General features: G+C 37.0%; 1 protein-coding gene across 2 annotated transcripts in view; it reads right to left on the bottom strand.

Annotated features, from left to right (window-relative positions):
• Positions 1–15634, bottom strand: part of MAP4K5 (mitogen-activated protein kinase kinase kinase kinase 5) — a 176444-nt gene that overhangs the window by 97975 nt on the left and 62835 nt on the right. For both annotated transcript variants that reach the window (XM_027849199.1, XM_027849198.1), the window contains exons 3-4: positions 12640–12730; positions 7469–7533 (exon numbers count right to left, since the gene is read on the bottom strand). In XM_027849199.1, coding sequence (XP_027705000.1) covers positions 7469–7533; positions 12640–12730 — 156 coding nt within the window. The remainder of the gene's footprint in view (positions 1–7468; positions 7534–12639; positions 12731–15634) is intronic.

The raw sequence follows: 15634 nt of genomic DNA, 5'->3' as shown, positions 1-15634 counted from the left end.
AAATTAAAACAACTCTAAAGTTTCCCTTCACATCCATTAGATCTGTAAAAATGGCAAAAAAGGAAAATGAAAACCACTGAAGGAGTTACAGGAAGACAGGTACACTAATGAACTATTGGTAGAAATGTGAAGTGTTCCAGCCCTTTTGAAAACCATTTTGGAACTATACCTAAAATGTCACTTAACTGAGTATACTTTTTAAACTCATCAATACTACCATTAGGCCTGTACCCAAAAACATTTATACAATCTGATATAGGCTGATCCTTCACCTGGAAGATGGTCATCTACCTGAGAGCCAGCGTGGCTTCAGAAAGGGTTAAGGAATGGTCATTATGGTGTTTGCTGCCCGACAACTCCAGGAGAAACGCCAGGAGCAGAACAGAGGTCTATACATAACGCCTGTAGATCTGACTAAGGCCTCTGCTATTGCCAGTTGTGAGGGCTTATGGAAAATCATGTCAAAATTTGGTTGCCTGGAGAAGTTCATCAGCATAGTATGTGAATTTCATGATGGCATGCTTGCCTGGGTTCTGGATAATGGACAATGCTCTCATGCTTTCCTAGTCACCAATGTAGTGAAACAAGGTTGTGTGCTTGCTTCCATGTTTTTTAACATGTTTTCCACCATGTTATCAAATGCCTTCAAAGAGCATGAACACATTATCAAAGTCAACTACCACACTGATGTTAAATTCTTCAACCTGAAAAGGATACAAGCCAAGACCAAAGTAGAAGAAGTATTGGCGAATGATTTTCTGTTTGCAGATGATTATGCACTCAATGCAGCTTCTGAAGCTGAGATAAACAAAGTATATAGATCAATTCTCTGCTGCTTGTGCAAATTTTGGCCTAAGCAAGAAAAAACAGGTGCTCCATCAGCCATCACCACACCATCCATACATAGAACCACTGGTTACAACAAATGAAGAAGTTCTGAATGCCATGAATAAGTTCATGTACCTTCGTAGTATACTTTCTAGGGATGTACACATTGATAATGAGCTAGCTTAGTGTTTGGGCGGCTCTTCAAAGGAAAGTGTGAAGAGAAGAGGTATTAGACTGACTACTGAACTGAAGGTCTACAGAGCTCTTGTGCTGACCTCATTGTTGTATGTATGTGAAACCTGGACAATATGCCAGCACCATGCCAGGAAATTGAATAGCTTTCATTTGAATTGCCTTAGAAAGATTATGAAGAACATCTGGCAGGATAAGATACCAGACACTGAGGTCCTTTCTCAAACTAAACTGCCAAGCATTCAAACTCTAATGCAGAGAGAGCAACTCCAATGGGCTGGCCACATTGTTCGATTGCAGAATGTATGTGTGCCAAAAGGACTATTTTATGGAGAACTCACACAGGGCAAGCATTCACATGGTAGTCAAAAGAAGTGATACAAGGACCCTCTCAAGGTCTCTCTTAAGAACTCTGGAATTGATTGTATGAAATGGGAGACATTGGCACAGGACCACCCAACATGGTGTGCCCACATCAGAGAAGGTGCTGTGCTCTATGAGCAAAGCAGAATTGAAGTAACTGAAAAGAAATGTCAGAAGCACACATGGGTGATTTGTACCCAACCTGTGGTAGAACATTCTGAGCTTGTACTGGTCTGATCAGCCACAGTCAGATACACTGTAACTTGACTCTAGCATAACAATGTCATTGTGGTCTTCTTTGAGAATGAAGGACAAACACCATCAACCAACCCAAAAAGATGAAGATAAAGATAAAGATAGAGGGAAAGGATTCATATGCACAAAAATATCTAAAGTAGCATTTTTTATTGTAAGAAAGAAATGGAAACAAACTAGGTACCCATCAATGGGGAAATGCCTGAACAAATGTTGTATGAATGTAATGGAATATTACCACATCATAAGTCATGATAAAAAGGATGGATTGAGAGAAACAAGGAAACCTTAAACACAATGATACAGTGTGTAGTGAGTAGAATCAGGAGAAAAATTTATATAAAACTTAAGAACCATGAACAGTACAACGGCTGATTACAACTCCAAGCAAATGATGACAGATCGTGCTTCCTGCCTCTTGGCAGAAAGGTGATGGACTAGAGGGGAAGTATGAGACATTTTCAGACATTTACAATGTGTGGATTTATTTTATGTGATTATTTTTTTTGTGGGGGAGGACAAGAGAGGGCTTTTATTTGCAGGAAATGGAGAGGGAAGAGTTGGTCGAGGGAGTGAGGTATGATACTGAAAAAGGAAGAAAATAAAGGAGCTTCAATTAATCATTTAAAAAATAAACATAAGAAAGCAAAAGGAAGTTCAGGAGAAGTTATGGACAAGCAGGACAGTGCTGGGACTATCATAAAATTTTAATTATAAAAAAATGTTATATGTAGTGGGAAAAACCAAACTGCATTAAGTTCACAGTTTCATATATAATTCCTTTTGCTTTTTTGTATATTTAAATGTTTGTGTTTGTTGAGATTTTAATTCATAATGAAAAAGAATATTGATGGAAGTAAAAAATTTTTTAAAGAATACATCATATTGGTCCAGGCAAGGTGATAAGGACACAGACTAGATTAACAATGGCTGTATTCCTGAAAAGAAGAGGATGTCCATTAGGTAGTATTTCCAGAGCTGAGCATCTGATTGTAGATGGGAGTGGGAGAGAACTATAAGAGTACAAAGAGAGGGTTAAGGATGACTAAGATATTAAAACTGATACTTCCAGACTGTCTCTTTTCCACCATCACTCAACAATTCCTTTTGCTTTGAGGGTTACTTATTCATATTTATGCCTCAGTTTAACTCCTAGCTGTAACATCTATTAACTTTCAGGTCATTCTCCATCCTTTCTCAGAAAATTCAGTATATGGTTCAGTCTTTATTTCTAACCTTACTCCTACCCTCATATCTGGAGTACTATTCATATCAAGGTCCCCATGAATACCTTGATCTCTCAGTTTATCAACCTCCCAAACTCACAATAGTCCATCTTTAGTCTGACTCAGCTACATATACTCAGAGTCATAACCTTGATCTGATCATCACCGAAAACTGTTCTATCTCCAGGATTCAACACTCTGAAATTATTCTCTCCAACCACAACCCAATATCCTTCAATTTCTCATTCTGCTTAATCTGTCCGAAGCCTATTCTTTTTCTTCATCCTGTCTCTGTCTTCACTATGACTGAATTTCTTTGCTTGTCTTCCTGTTCTCCTAATTCATTATTTATGTTTTGGTGTTCCTTCTTTCCCTTTTCAGATCTCTACAATTCTTTCTCTTGGCAGACTCTACAATTATCTGGTTAACCATACACTGTCAGTTACCCTTAAATTCTTTTCTCCCTTGTTTTATCACATCAAACCTTGCCAAACTCCAGACTTGGGTCACCCCTCACTGTCCACTTTCTCCATTCCTACTTATGAGCTGCTAAACACTCACGGAGAAAGTAAGCCATAAACACTCATCAGGTGGGTTCATTACAAATATAATTATCTAATCTCAACTAGGCCCTCATTGCTACATGATTTTATTTCTTCCCTCACTATCACCCTCCTACCCAAAAGCTATGCTAAACTTTCTCCTCCCTCTTCAACTCTCCAATACCACCTCCTTCTGACTCCTCAGCAGAAGGAAAATCTCACCTCCTACTCCACCAAGAAAATAGCAGGCATCCGTAGCAAGCTCCCTCTTTTTCGTCAACTACACTCCTCAAAATCTCTCTTTATCATGCCCCATTCTCTTCTCCTTTGTTTCAGTCTCCGATGAATAAATTCAGTCACACTGTGCTCTTTATCCCATTCCCTTTTTTCCTCCAAAATCCCACTTCCTCAATTATTCCTTCTCATTTTCAATTTTTCCTTATTCAATGGATCCTTTCATGTCCTGTCTATACGTGCTCAGATTTCCCCAATCCTTAGAAAATCTTCACTCAGTCCTACAAATCCCCTCAAATCATCCTTCTGTATCTTTTCTCCCTTTGAAAACCAAACTCCTAGAAAAAAGTGATCTGTAATCATCATCTCTACTTCCTCTCCTCTGAACTTCTCATACTCTAGAAATTCAGCTTCCAATTCCACCACTCCACTGAAATCATTGTCTCTAAGGTTTCCAATGATCTCATAATAGCCAGAGTCAACAGCCTATTCTAAATCTTCATTCTTCCCTGAACTTCAGTACCATATTGCCAGATACCTAGAGGACACTGCCACTGGATGTACTGTGGCATCTCAAATTCATCATGTTCAAAATGGAAATCTTCATGTTTCCCTCAACAATCATCTTTCCTCTAAACTTTCCTATTTCTATTCTCCCTACTCTTCAACTTACTCAGTTACCAAGTCTTGACACTTCTACAAACTCTACAACATCTCTTACAGCTGTTTCCCACTCTCCTTTCACATAGCCTCTATACTCTAATTTAAGCCCTTTTCACCTCTTGTTGAGACAACTTCAAAAGCTACTTAATTGGTCTCACTGCTTCTAGTCTCTTTCCTTTCCAAGGTATCCCTTCACATAGCTGCCAAATCCACATTCCTAAATTACAGATTTGACCATGGCACTTCCTACTCAAAAAATTTTCAATGGCTCCCTACCACCTTTAGGATAAGATACAAAACCCTCAGCCTATCCCTGGTCTGGCTCCCACCTTCCTATCTTATTTCATATACTTCCCTCTATAAACTTGCTATTCCAGTCACACTTACCTACCAAGTGTTCTCTTTTCATTCTATCTTCTGTCTTTGCAGGGGTAACACTCTATGCCTTGAGAGCACTCTCTCCTGAGATCACAGTATCTCAAGCTTCCTTTAAAGCACACCTTAAGTGCCACTTCCTAAAAAAGGTCTTTCCTGATCCCCTTAATTATCAGCACTATCTCCTTAAAATTATGTTACATATACTTCATATCTGCAAATCTGTATATATGGAACCAAGTAGAATGTAACTTCCTCGAGGGCAAGAACTATTTTGTTCATGTTTTTGTCCCCAGTGCCTGACACAGGGTCTTGCAGGTGGCAGGCACTTAGATGGTTGGTGAAATGAACTGAAGGGGAAAACATCACCTGGGAAACACGAGTGATGTTTGTTAAGGGTTTTGTAGCCAAAGGAAAGACAGGTGTAGGACCATAATGCGAGGGAATATCAAGGGAAGATTTTCTTGAAGACAGGGTCAAGCATAAGACATGAATTTATAGGCAGTCATCAGATATTGAGATAATGAAGACTGGAGAAAGGACTGATGGACTAGAATCTCTTGAAAAAGACAGAAAATAGGACACAAGAAAAGGCTTAGCTCTGGCATGTAGAAGGGTCATCACATCTTCTGAAACTGGAAAGAGAAGAAGAGGCCTTATGGGTAAAGAGATAAAAAGGTAACAAAGGAAGATGAGGAAGTTCCTAATAGAAGGTCTCATCTTTCCTCAGTAAAGTACAAGTCATCAGTGGAAAAACATGGAGTTGGAGTTTTCAAAAGAGAAGAGAAAGCTTGGGATGCCCACTGCAGGAAACATGATAGTCACTTTGAGAAAAATAAAAGAATTGACATGTAAACTTTACAGTTCATTTGACCTTAAACAACATGAATTTTTAGTGAACCCATCTAGCACAATTGTGTGCCTTTCTTTAGAGGTATCTCATTGTTCAGTAGTGAAATGAAAAAGACAGATGGTAGGGATTACCCAGTGTTGAGGACTGGCAATATGTGAAAGGCAGAAGGATAAGGGGAGCAAGAGAGTCAAAAGGAAACGGCAATGAGCAATTAAAATGGTTAGCTAAAGAGTAATGACTCTAAGGAAGGAAAGTGAAGCCAGAACAAGGTAAAAGACAAGAAAAATAGGGAAAGCTTAAAGGGCTGGAGGTTATACTAAAGATGAAGAGTTTTAGGAAGAATGGAGACAGGAGAAGGAAGAAAATGAGATAATAATTAAAGCGATGAATTTCAGAATCCATGGCCATGGTGAATGAATAGTTTGGGTTAATTGTAAGGTCTAGGTCATCCCTTGTGAAAGGCAGAGATCACGTGAAATTAGCTCGGTGAACTTGGAATCTGGGATGTCTGAAGAGACAATAAAGAGATTCTCAGTCCCAAGGATGAGTGAAAGTGTTGTGGTAAGGAGTAAGATTGTGAGGCAGTTACTGAGGTACTTGATAAAGGAGGAAGAGTGTCTACCTGGAGGGCTAAGTGATTGTAGCAACAACGATTCAGACTGGGTGAACTTCAAAGATGGGAGGCAGCTGAGTAATGATAATAGAGGAGAGGGTCTAGAAATGGCAGTGAGAAGCAAAGGTGATGCTTTTCCTGAACCGGTGGATAGGGGGACTTAAGAGAAGTGACAACTAGTACTAGAGAAGGTATTGGATGAGGTATTTCCTAAAAAATAACAGATGACTACAAGAATATAGGGGGAAAGTGAGAAGAGATATAGAATGAACGGTACAAATGATAAGAAAACATAGTCTTGTAACTAAAAGTTGCCTTGGAAAAAGAAAGAAGCTTCCAGAAGTCTCTCATAAGTACTTTAAATGTGTTAAAAAACAGCCACCAAGGAGAAGGGGTAAAAAATTTATGATACTTCAAGTGAAAAGCCACCACTGGCTCATTATATTTCTTTTTTTTTAAACAATACAGTCAATTTTTAATGGATCTCATCAGCATGGTTTTATGACCTTTAATCACTGAATAAATGTCTCAGTGATATTCTTGTAAATGTTTAACAACTATCCTGCTGAAAAAAATGTACATATGATACCCTTTTAGTTTAATCTCCATTATTAATGTTTTCTCTATCACTTTCTTAAATCTAGGCAATCAACAAAAAATAAACCAGCTTCTTATATTTAATAAAAGTTTATATTTTTATACTTGTCATTTATCATGGACTTCTGAAGCGTTCTGCTTTCTAAGTGAAGTACTAGCAAGCTTTCTTTCTAAGCTGGTTCTATTTAGCCGAGTCCTTCTCAAAGCATGTTAGCACAATATTGGATAGTCTGCTTATTAGAATTCTTTAGAACTCTTGTAGTACTTTGTACCTCTCTTACCCAACAATCACAATATAACTTCATAAATGGGTTATCGAACCCTTAATCAGAATAACCACATAGGTGACAACAGGATAAAGGATGCTTTGCTATAGTAAAAGCTCCTTTTTTGTCTAAATGAATAAAAAATAGTTAATTTTTATTTTAGTGGTAATTATCAAAAAACTAGTCCTTGTCTAAGTTCAAAATATAGGCACATTTTAAAGATCTTGACAATATATAAACACTGTTCAAAATGGCAGCTCAGAGCCCAGGCAATATCAAATAGTAAATTTAAATTTTATTCCACAAGTTTCTCATTTTAATATGTTAAATTTTATTTTGCACATAAACAGATTTATTAGAAAGCAATTCTCTTACTCATAAGGGCAGATGGATAAGTTATACTTCGAAAATTTTTCTTTTCCTTTGTGTAAGTTTAAAGTATTTTAAAAAATATACAGTACCATGGTAAATGTCTTGAAGTGATCCACCACCACAATATTCCATACAGATCCATAATTTTTCCCGACTATTATGAAAAAAGAAAGAAGATCAGAAGTTAGATTATAATTCTTGACAACTAAGACATCTCTGAAAGGCACTTCAGCATTTGGAGATTTTGGAATCAGAAAGACCAAGTTCAAATCCTGCCTCAGTCAAATGCTGACAGTATGACCCTGGGTAAATCACTTAACCTCTCAAAGGCCTCAGGCAAATTTCTAGGATTCAAATGAAAGAACAATTGCTGGTTTGCACTGGTAGATAAAGTTCCCTCATCTAGGGTTCTCTAAGTCAATTAAATCATAGGTGCAAAACAAAATAAAAAATTTTCTAAAATTTTTTTTTTAATTGCTTCTCTTTCTCCTCCTTCATGCACTTAAAGCTAAGAGAGGCAAGTATGCATCAGGGCAGTAGCCTAATAATCACTCTTTCATCAGAGCTGGTAAGTTGTAAACTTTAGCTGAGTTTCTCCCAGCCTGGAATGGTATTAAACTGGCTTATTTTAAAACTTCTAATTTTTAAAGTATGTAATATTAATGAAACTAGTCTTCAATGCAGTTGTAATCAGACTAGTAATATTTTTACATTTTTCCATTAAAATGTTTGGAATACAACAAAGGCCTAGACAATCATCATGCAAATGCCATTCAATTCGATTTAACAAAGATATGTTAAGGACTTACTTTGTTCAAAGCATTGTACAAAGCCCTATTCTTACAGATCATACTGAAAAACTTTCTACCCTCAAGGTGCTTACCTTCAAAGAGAAGGGAAGGCAATGTGTACACAGTTAAGTAAATACAAAACATATACAAAATATACCAAAATATGGGGGGGGGGGGGTTTGAAAACATTAAAGGAGAGAAGGAAACCAGCAAATATCTTTTGCTAGAGGTAGGACTTGAGCTAAGCCTTGAAGGGAGATAGGATATCAAGAGACAGAAGTGAAGAGACAGACCATTCCAGGCACTGGGACGGCTGGGGCAAAAGAACAAAGGCAGGAAACAAATCATCAGCATCTAAAGAAAAGAGAAAGTAGCCAGTTTGGCTGGAACATAAAGTTTGTAAGGAGTAGCAATGTGAAATCAGTTTTGTAAGATAGGTGAGAGTAAGATTGTAAAGGGCTTAAGACGCCAGAGAGATTTGTGTTTTCTTCTATAGCCACAGAGGCTCCAGAACAGAAGAGTGACAAGGATTAGCAAGACCAATATGCCAATTAGTGGTAGTCTCGGTAATTTTATTTAAAAAGAACTGCAGCTCTGTAACAAAAAGAGGTAACTTTCTGGAATATGGTTTTGCTTTGGTTACTCATATAATTTTAAACCATTTTGATTAAATTTTTGAAGGGAAAATGCCTTTATTATTATTTTAAAATATGTAATCGTTTGGAAAATAATTAGTACTCTCTTGCATTTAAAAAAAAAACTTTATCAACTAAGAAAAGACTTAATAGCTTTTTAAACAGAAAGTCCTTAAAGTAGAAAAATAATGCAAATCATACAATAAACATACCTTCAAATATATTCTTCAATCAGAAATGAAGTATTCTACCCCCTTAGCCTAAATTAAGATCTCAACGGCTATTTATTAAGGTATTCTCCATCATTTTCTGAGAATGAAGTGCTCCACATAAGCAACTTTTCTAGATAAATGTGTAAATACCAACACTTTAACCATTTTAAATGAAAATCTTTCTAAAATACTGAAATGCAGTAGACTAGCTTTTCTGAAGCATAGTACATAAAATATAATTTAACCTTGCATTAATAATATAGGGTCACCAAATCACAGAATTTTGAGTTGGAAGGGACCTCAGTGGCCATCCAGATTAGCCTATAACTAAAAGGAATTCCACTATAACATACTTGAAAAGTGGCTATCCAGTCACTAGCTGAAGACCACAAATGAGTGGAAACCCACTCTGTCTTGAGGCTTCCACAATACCTTAAATCTGTAAATCTAAGATTCTATGCGAAAATCTATTCCATTTTGGAAAAATTTTAATTGTTGCAAATTTTTCCCAACACCAAGCCTAAATTTGCTGCTTCTTTTTTTTTTCTTGTGTGGAACATAAGATTTTAATGAAATACATATTTATAAATTACAATTAGAGTACATCATTTATTGATTAAAACATTAAATTCCTCTTACCTAATAATGAGGGATACATGTAAGACTTGGGATTATCAAATTCCAATTGAAGAGAGTAAATGAATTTGGATTTGGTTATCAACACATTAGAACATTAAAAAAATACAAGTGTGTAAAATAATGAATGTTCATGTTATGAACATTACCAAAGGAATCATTTGTGAAAGGACTGTAAAACATCAATATTTAAAAGGAATAGCAAGTTGTACAAAATAGAATTGCAGTTGCACATGCCATCATCTTTTTTATTATACTATGTTATGAAATGCTTGTTTTATTCCATAAGTTAAAAATAAAATAAATTAAAAAAAAAAACAGTGAAAGTTTATCCTAGGAAAATAGGCATGACTCCTACTCCCACAGAGCCCATAGTGCAAGGAGGAATGGGGGTGAAGCAGTCCTTAGAATATGAGGTTCCAGAGTTGGGGGCAACTGACTAGGTTTAAGAACCCAGAACAATATCTTAGGCAGAGTGCATGCTGCAAAGTGATTTTTAAAATATTTTTAAATCTGTCCCTTGAGCTGCTCTTAATTGAGCATATTATTAAAAAATAAAAATAAAACTCTCATTTCATAGATGCATAAAATTTGCAACTTTCACCCACTGATCCTCCTTCGAAGAACAAGTCTAATTAACTTTTATGCGACTACTCTTTAAATACGTGAAGGGTATAATTTGACCTAAGTCTTTTCTTTTTCAGACTAAACACCCCTAGTTCCTTCAACCTATCTCTACATGATATGAACACAAGGCCCATTACCACCCTGGCTGCCTACAGTTATCAATTTTCTTCTTAAACTCTGGTACCCAGGACTGAACATAATACTCCGTATGATCTTCCTTGTCACCACAGTAACTTTCTATGGTCAGAATTTTTTCTGCTGTTTGCTCATTTGTACAATCTATTTCTTGACTTTTAACTCTTTGTTAAAGTGGGGCTCTGCTTCCAGGGTGGAGGGCACCCTGTCTCACGCTTCAGGGGTTTTGTGCTGCTGTTTTCAGAGACACTTCTAGGAATCTGTAAGCTTTCAGTTCTTCCAAGGTGAACTACTCTCCCAGCCTGTGCTTTGATCTCTGAGTGACCACAAGCACTCTTTTCTGCCCTGGAACTATGACGAGGATTGCTGTACCACTGTAGCGGCAAGCTCTGTTGTGCTAGTAGTTCTCCTCACCCTGCGACTGCCACCCAGATCTGAGTATGGGCAAAGCAACAGAGGCCTGTCCCCAGTGCCAGCAAAGAGACCCTTGTAATCTCCTTCTGATCAGTTCTTTGACCTCTTTACTGTGTATATTTACTGTACTGAGCGCTCCGGAAGCAGCGGGGCCCGGTCTGTGCTGCAACAGCCTGCACTCGACTGTGCTCCACTCTCATCCAGGTGCAGCAGACCTTGTCTGCTGACCTTCTAAGTTGTCTTTGGCTGGAAAATTATTTTACCCCATCCTTTTGTGGGTTCTTCTGCTCTGAACTGTTCTATGGCATTATTTAAAGGTGTTACAAGCGGTTTTCAGGAGAGCTCAGGTGAGCTGCTAACTTTTCTCCACCATCTTGGCTCTGCCTGTCTGTCTGTCCCTTCACTGACCTACACCCAAACACTTCACGTTTTCTCCCTCTGATTCCTGGATTTCCTCACATAACTATACTTTCTTAATACACAATGCACAGTGGCCCCTACCCCTTTCTTTTATCTATCTTATTTCTTCTGAATAAGCTAAAACCCCTCCAAAGCCATATTCCAGTCACAGGTTTCACCTAAATCTTAATAATATGTATGAGGTAAAATTTGTCTCCTTTTATTTGGACCTTTAGTTCATTTTGCTTGCTACCTAAACTTGTGGGCACTTGAGGCCAAGGTTGCTTTCTTAGATTTTGCTTCACATCAACTTCTAGCTATCGCAATCTGTCTTCTTCCTTCATCAAAGCTACTCTCCATAGTATCTGGCATGGTGGACATAAATAAGCAGCTGTTTCCTGCCCCATTCCTTTTAGTTTAAACTTCTTTAAAATTTTGATTTGTAAGATACCTGACAAATATATTCTTAATTTTTGTTCTATATATTTTCTTTCTGCCATCTCTAATGTTTTAAAGCCACTGTCCAGGAGTCCAAATTCCATTCTCAGACAACTTCTTTTTAGTCACTATTTCCCAAATCAAATTTTATTTCCTTTATTTCTTACTTTCAGTGGGCAACAGTGAGGAAAAAAATCTATATCCCTATGGTCTTCAGTTTCTTGCCCAAGACTGTGTAACCTTTGGGAGTATTCTTCAAGTACTTTCTGTCAGCATTATTTGGGCTCAACTCTTACCAGAAGGGAGCACTAGCTATGTCTCAATAAGGCTTCAGAGGTTCTCTGTCAGGTTTTAGGTACATGTCTGTATTTTTGTTATCAACCTGGGTGGCCCTGAGCAGGGACCCACCTCTACTGTTCTGGATTTTAACAGTTGTCCCTCAAGGTTCAGATGTCTTCTGCTTTTAAGGTTTTTTGTCTCTTCCTATCACTTCTAGTCATTTAGCCTGCCTGTCCAGCAGTCCTCATTTCTAATTTGGTATTTCTAACCTGATGTGTGCTAGGTAACCAGGTCATGGATGATGTGGAAGATATTCCTGTAGTGGGAGGAACTCTGAAGTCTCTTCCCAACTCAAAAGGTTTTTTTTAATAATCAAGCTTGTTATAAATGTGTTTAAAGTAAGAATAAATGGACTTTATGGGTTCTCTGTGGGTAAGACCAAGGTAAAGTAAATCTTTATTAACTGATTCTTAGTTGTATCCTGGGCATTTATAGCTGCCAGATAAACTGATCTCTGAACAAACAGGATGTTAACTATATATGGAAAGGGGGATCCTAAAAACGTTGTAGAAATTTGAGAATTCCAGAGAAATAGTTTGAAAACAGAAAAATACATAAACAAAATGGCATTCAAATGAAAGAGTAGCAACAAAAGGGGTTTAAAATCCAAACAAAAGACAGATTTTTTTTTTACCTGAGATAGCTCCCAAAGTAAGCAACAATATTACAGTGTTTACATTCTTTAACCATGTATATTTCTTGTTGAATCAGTGAAAAGTCATCTCCTGAAAAACAAAAACATTGACATCAGCATCAAACTAGACCTCTGTATCCTGACCATTTAAAAAGATATTTAATTTCTATGGGTTAGAAAACACTAGATAGCTAAGGGGTTAAAAAACAACAACTCATTCACAAAGGTCAACCTCCCTCAGCTTATTACTGATACCTGGTATCATATTCAATTATAACTTTACATGGAAACATGATATTTACTTCATAGAATAACCTAATGCAGTATGTTGGAGACTGGAAGAGTGATCCTGGAGAATCAAAAGATCCTTAGAGTTCTAACAATACCTATTTCTAACAACACCGCAGAAATCCTTTGGTCATTTCAGAACTGCAATCACTAGCCTCCCAACTAACTTTGACTATCATTCAAGGGAGTAAACAGGGTTAAGAATTGAAAGTAACAGAAATTATACTTTCATTCCCCCACAAAATTTCTGAAACTTTCTTCTAAAAGCAAAGAAATCAATGGAATTACTTCCATCCCAGTCCATTTTGAGTGCCAAATGGAGCCTCAAATCTCTCTGCCATGCTATGAATACTTCTAAAGAAACCCATTTTATTTTGAGATGTTTTAAAATTATCCATCAACTCAAATAACATGAAAAATAAGGAATAAAATCATACACAAACCCTTTAATATAAAGCACTAATCATTTCAACAAAGTAGTATCAAACAAAATCAATACCAAACAAAAGGTATATGTATTGTACCTCTTGCCAAATCTTTTTAAAGTTCCAGCTATTTTAATATACATACATACATATACAACATTATATAGCTGTAAGTCAATTACAATTGTTCTGGTTTTTATGATACCATAATAATCCATTAAATTAATAGACCTCAATTTATTTAGCCATTCTCCAAACACTGGGCTCATAGGTTAGTGATTATTTCTATTTTGTTGCTATTTTTCTATCACAAATTAAATAGATAAAAGTGTTTTTATAGAGAGAGGTCCTTTTTGTCTTTTTCATGATTTTTTTTTGGAGGGTGTGTCGAAATCTGTAATTTCACTGGTGTACACAACTCTCAACACAGAAACTCCTTACACCAAGGTAAATCGACAATTGCAACTCATAGGTTTCGAGCAGTCAAGATGATGGATTTAGAAATAGAAAGTACCTTAGAAATCTTCAAGTTGTAAACGTGAGGTCCCTTGACAACTACAATTAAAGGATCAATGGATGTGATAAAATTTGAAAAGTCACTTCCTTGTCACAGGACCAAGAGGATGGAAGGCTAGACATTTTCTCCCATACCCAGGAGCTCTCAAACAACTCCAAAATAAATATTATGCATCAGAGATAAAGAAACTCTCCACTGTCTAGGGCACCAAGAACCCAAACAAGGTAAAAATTTGATAAACTAAGAAGAGAGAAAACTAATAATATGCTCACTAAACATTCCCTCCCTCATTACCCACCATGCTCCCAGCAGCAGGCTGTACAAAGCAGACCCAGTTACCTGCAACAGAACTTAAATCTAGGGGCAGCTAGGTAGCACAGTGGATAGAGCACCAGCTCTGAAGTCAGGAGGAACTGAGTTCAAATCTGGCCTCGGACACATAACACTCCCTAGCTATGTGACCCTGGGCAAGTCACTTAACCATATTGCCTAGCCTCCCCCCCGCCAAAAAAAGAACTTAAATCTATACCTGATCCCTCCATCCCCGCCAAAGTGGTAGAGATCCAAACAGTAGAAAGTAGTTCAGGTTACAACAGTAATAAGAAACTTGACAGCAGTAAGATGCAATACCACTGTGTTGCAACAAAGTTTAATCAGAGAATGGAGGATCAGAGGAAACTGGGGCAGGACACGTGTACGTGACAATGTGGTAGTGAAGGAAAGTACTCATCATCCAACAGGGGCCAGTCATTCCCCTAAAAGTCACTTAGGGCAAAACTCATGGATAGTAAAGTGTGAACTGCCCAGCTTTGGGGTAAACTGAGACTAAGAACCAACCCCCCAAGAGAACAGACATCAAAAGGGAGAGAGTCAGAATGCAAACAACAGGGAAAAATGAGAAAAAAGACTGAAATTACTAAAAATTGCAATTACTAAAAATCTCAAGAAGTAGAACATTCAGTTAAAGACCTTGAGAATAAGAAAATAGACCACAAAGGAAGACATTAATAACAGAAGAGTATACATGGCCTCAGGTAACAGACTCTGGACATTTATGAAAAAATATTTGAAGACAAAGGAAAATGATTCAAATCAATATCTGATGGGGCAAAGGACCCTGTAGAAAAAAAAAAACACCCATGAAACCACAGAAGGATGTTCCTGAATGCTTTAAAAGAGAAACAAAAAATTTTGAAAGAATTTGACATGCATAGTAGAAAAGGGCAGAATAGAAAACTTGAATCAATAATGGGAAGTCTCATAAAAGAAATGAGAAGATAACTGAGGATGCAAATACACAGAAGACAGGGAATAAGCAGAAGAGAAGCAAAAAAAAATAAAAGCAAAACACTTCTGTCTAAGACAGGATGTTTAAATATAAGTTAAGGATTTTAAGTCTCCCAGAAGAATATGACAGGCCAAAAAATCTGAAGACTATAATGTAAGAAAGAATACAAGCAAACTGCCCAAAACTTCTGAAAAAGAACAGAAAACAAAGTACCAATCAAAGAATCCATAGATCACCTGCAAGGAAAAAAACAAAAACAACCCTATGCTTCACACTCTTAAGATACTTATAAGTTAAATTTAACAATTGCATTGGCAAACAAAAATTCTACAGGCTACCAGGAGGTAGCTTGGAAATTCAGATAACACAAGATTGTCCTACACCCATCAGAGACTACAGGAGGAATGAAGATATGCATTCCAAAGAACAAAGAATCTCAAGATGAAGCCTAAAGTGACCTACCCTGCAAATGAGCTG

The sequence above is a fragment of the Vombatus ursinus genome, unplaced genomic scaffold, assembly GCF_900497805.2.
Source record: "Vombatus ursinus unplaced genomic scaffold, bare-nosed wombat genome assembly UNPS02007284.1, whole genome shotgun sequence".
Taxonomy (NCBI): Eukaryota; Metazoa; Chordata; class Mammalia; order Diprotodontia; family Vombatidae; genus Vombatus; species Vombatus ursinus.
This window is presented reverse-complemented; position numbering and strand designations above follow the sequence as displayed.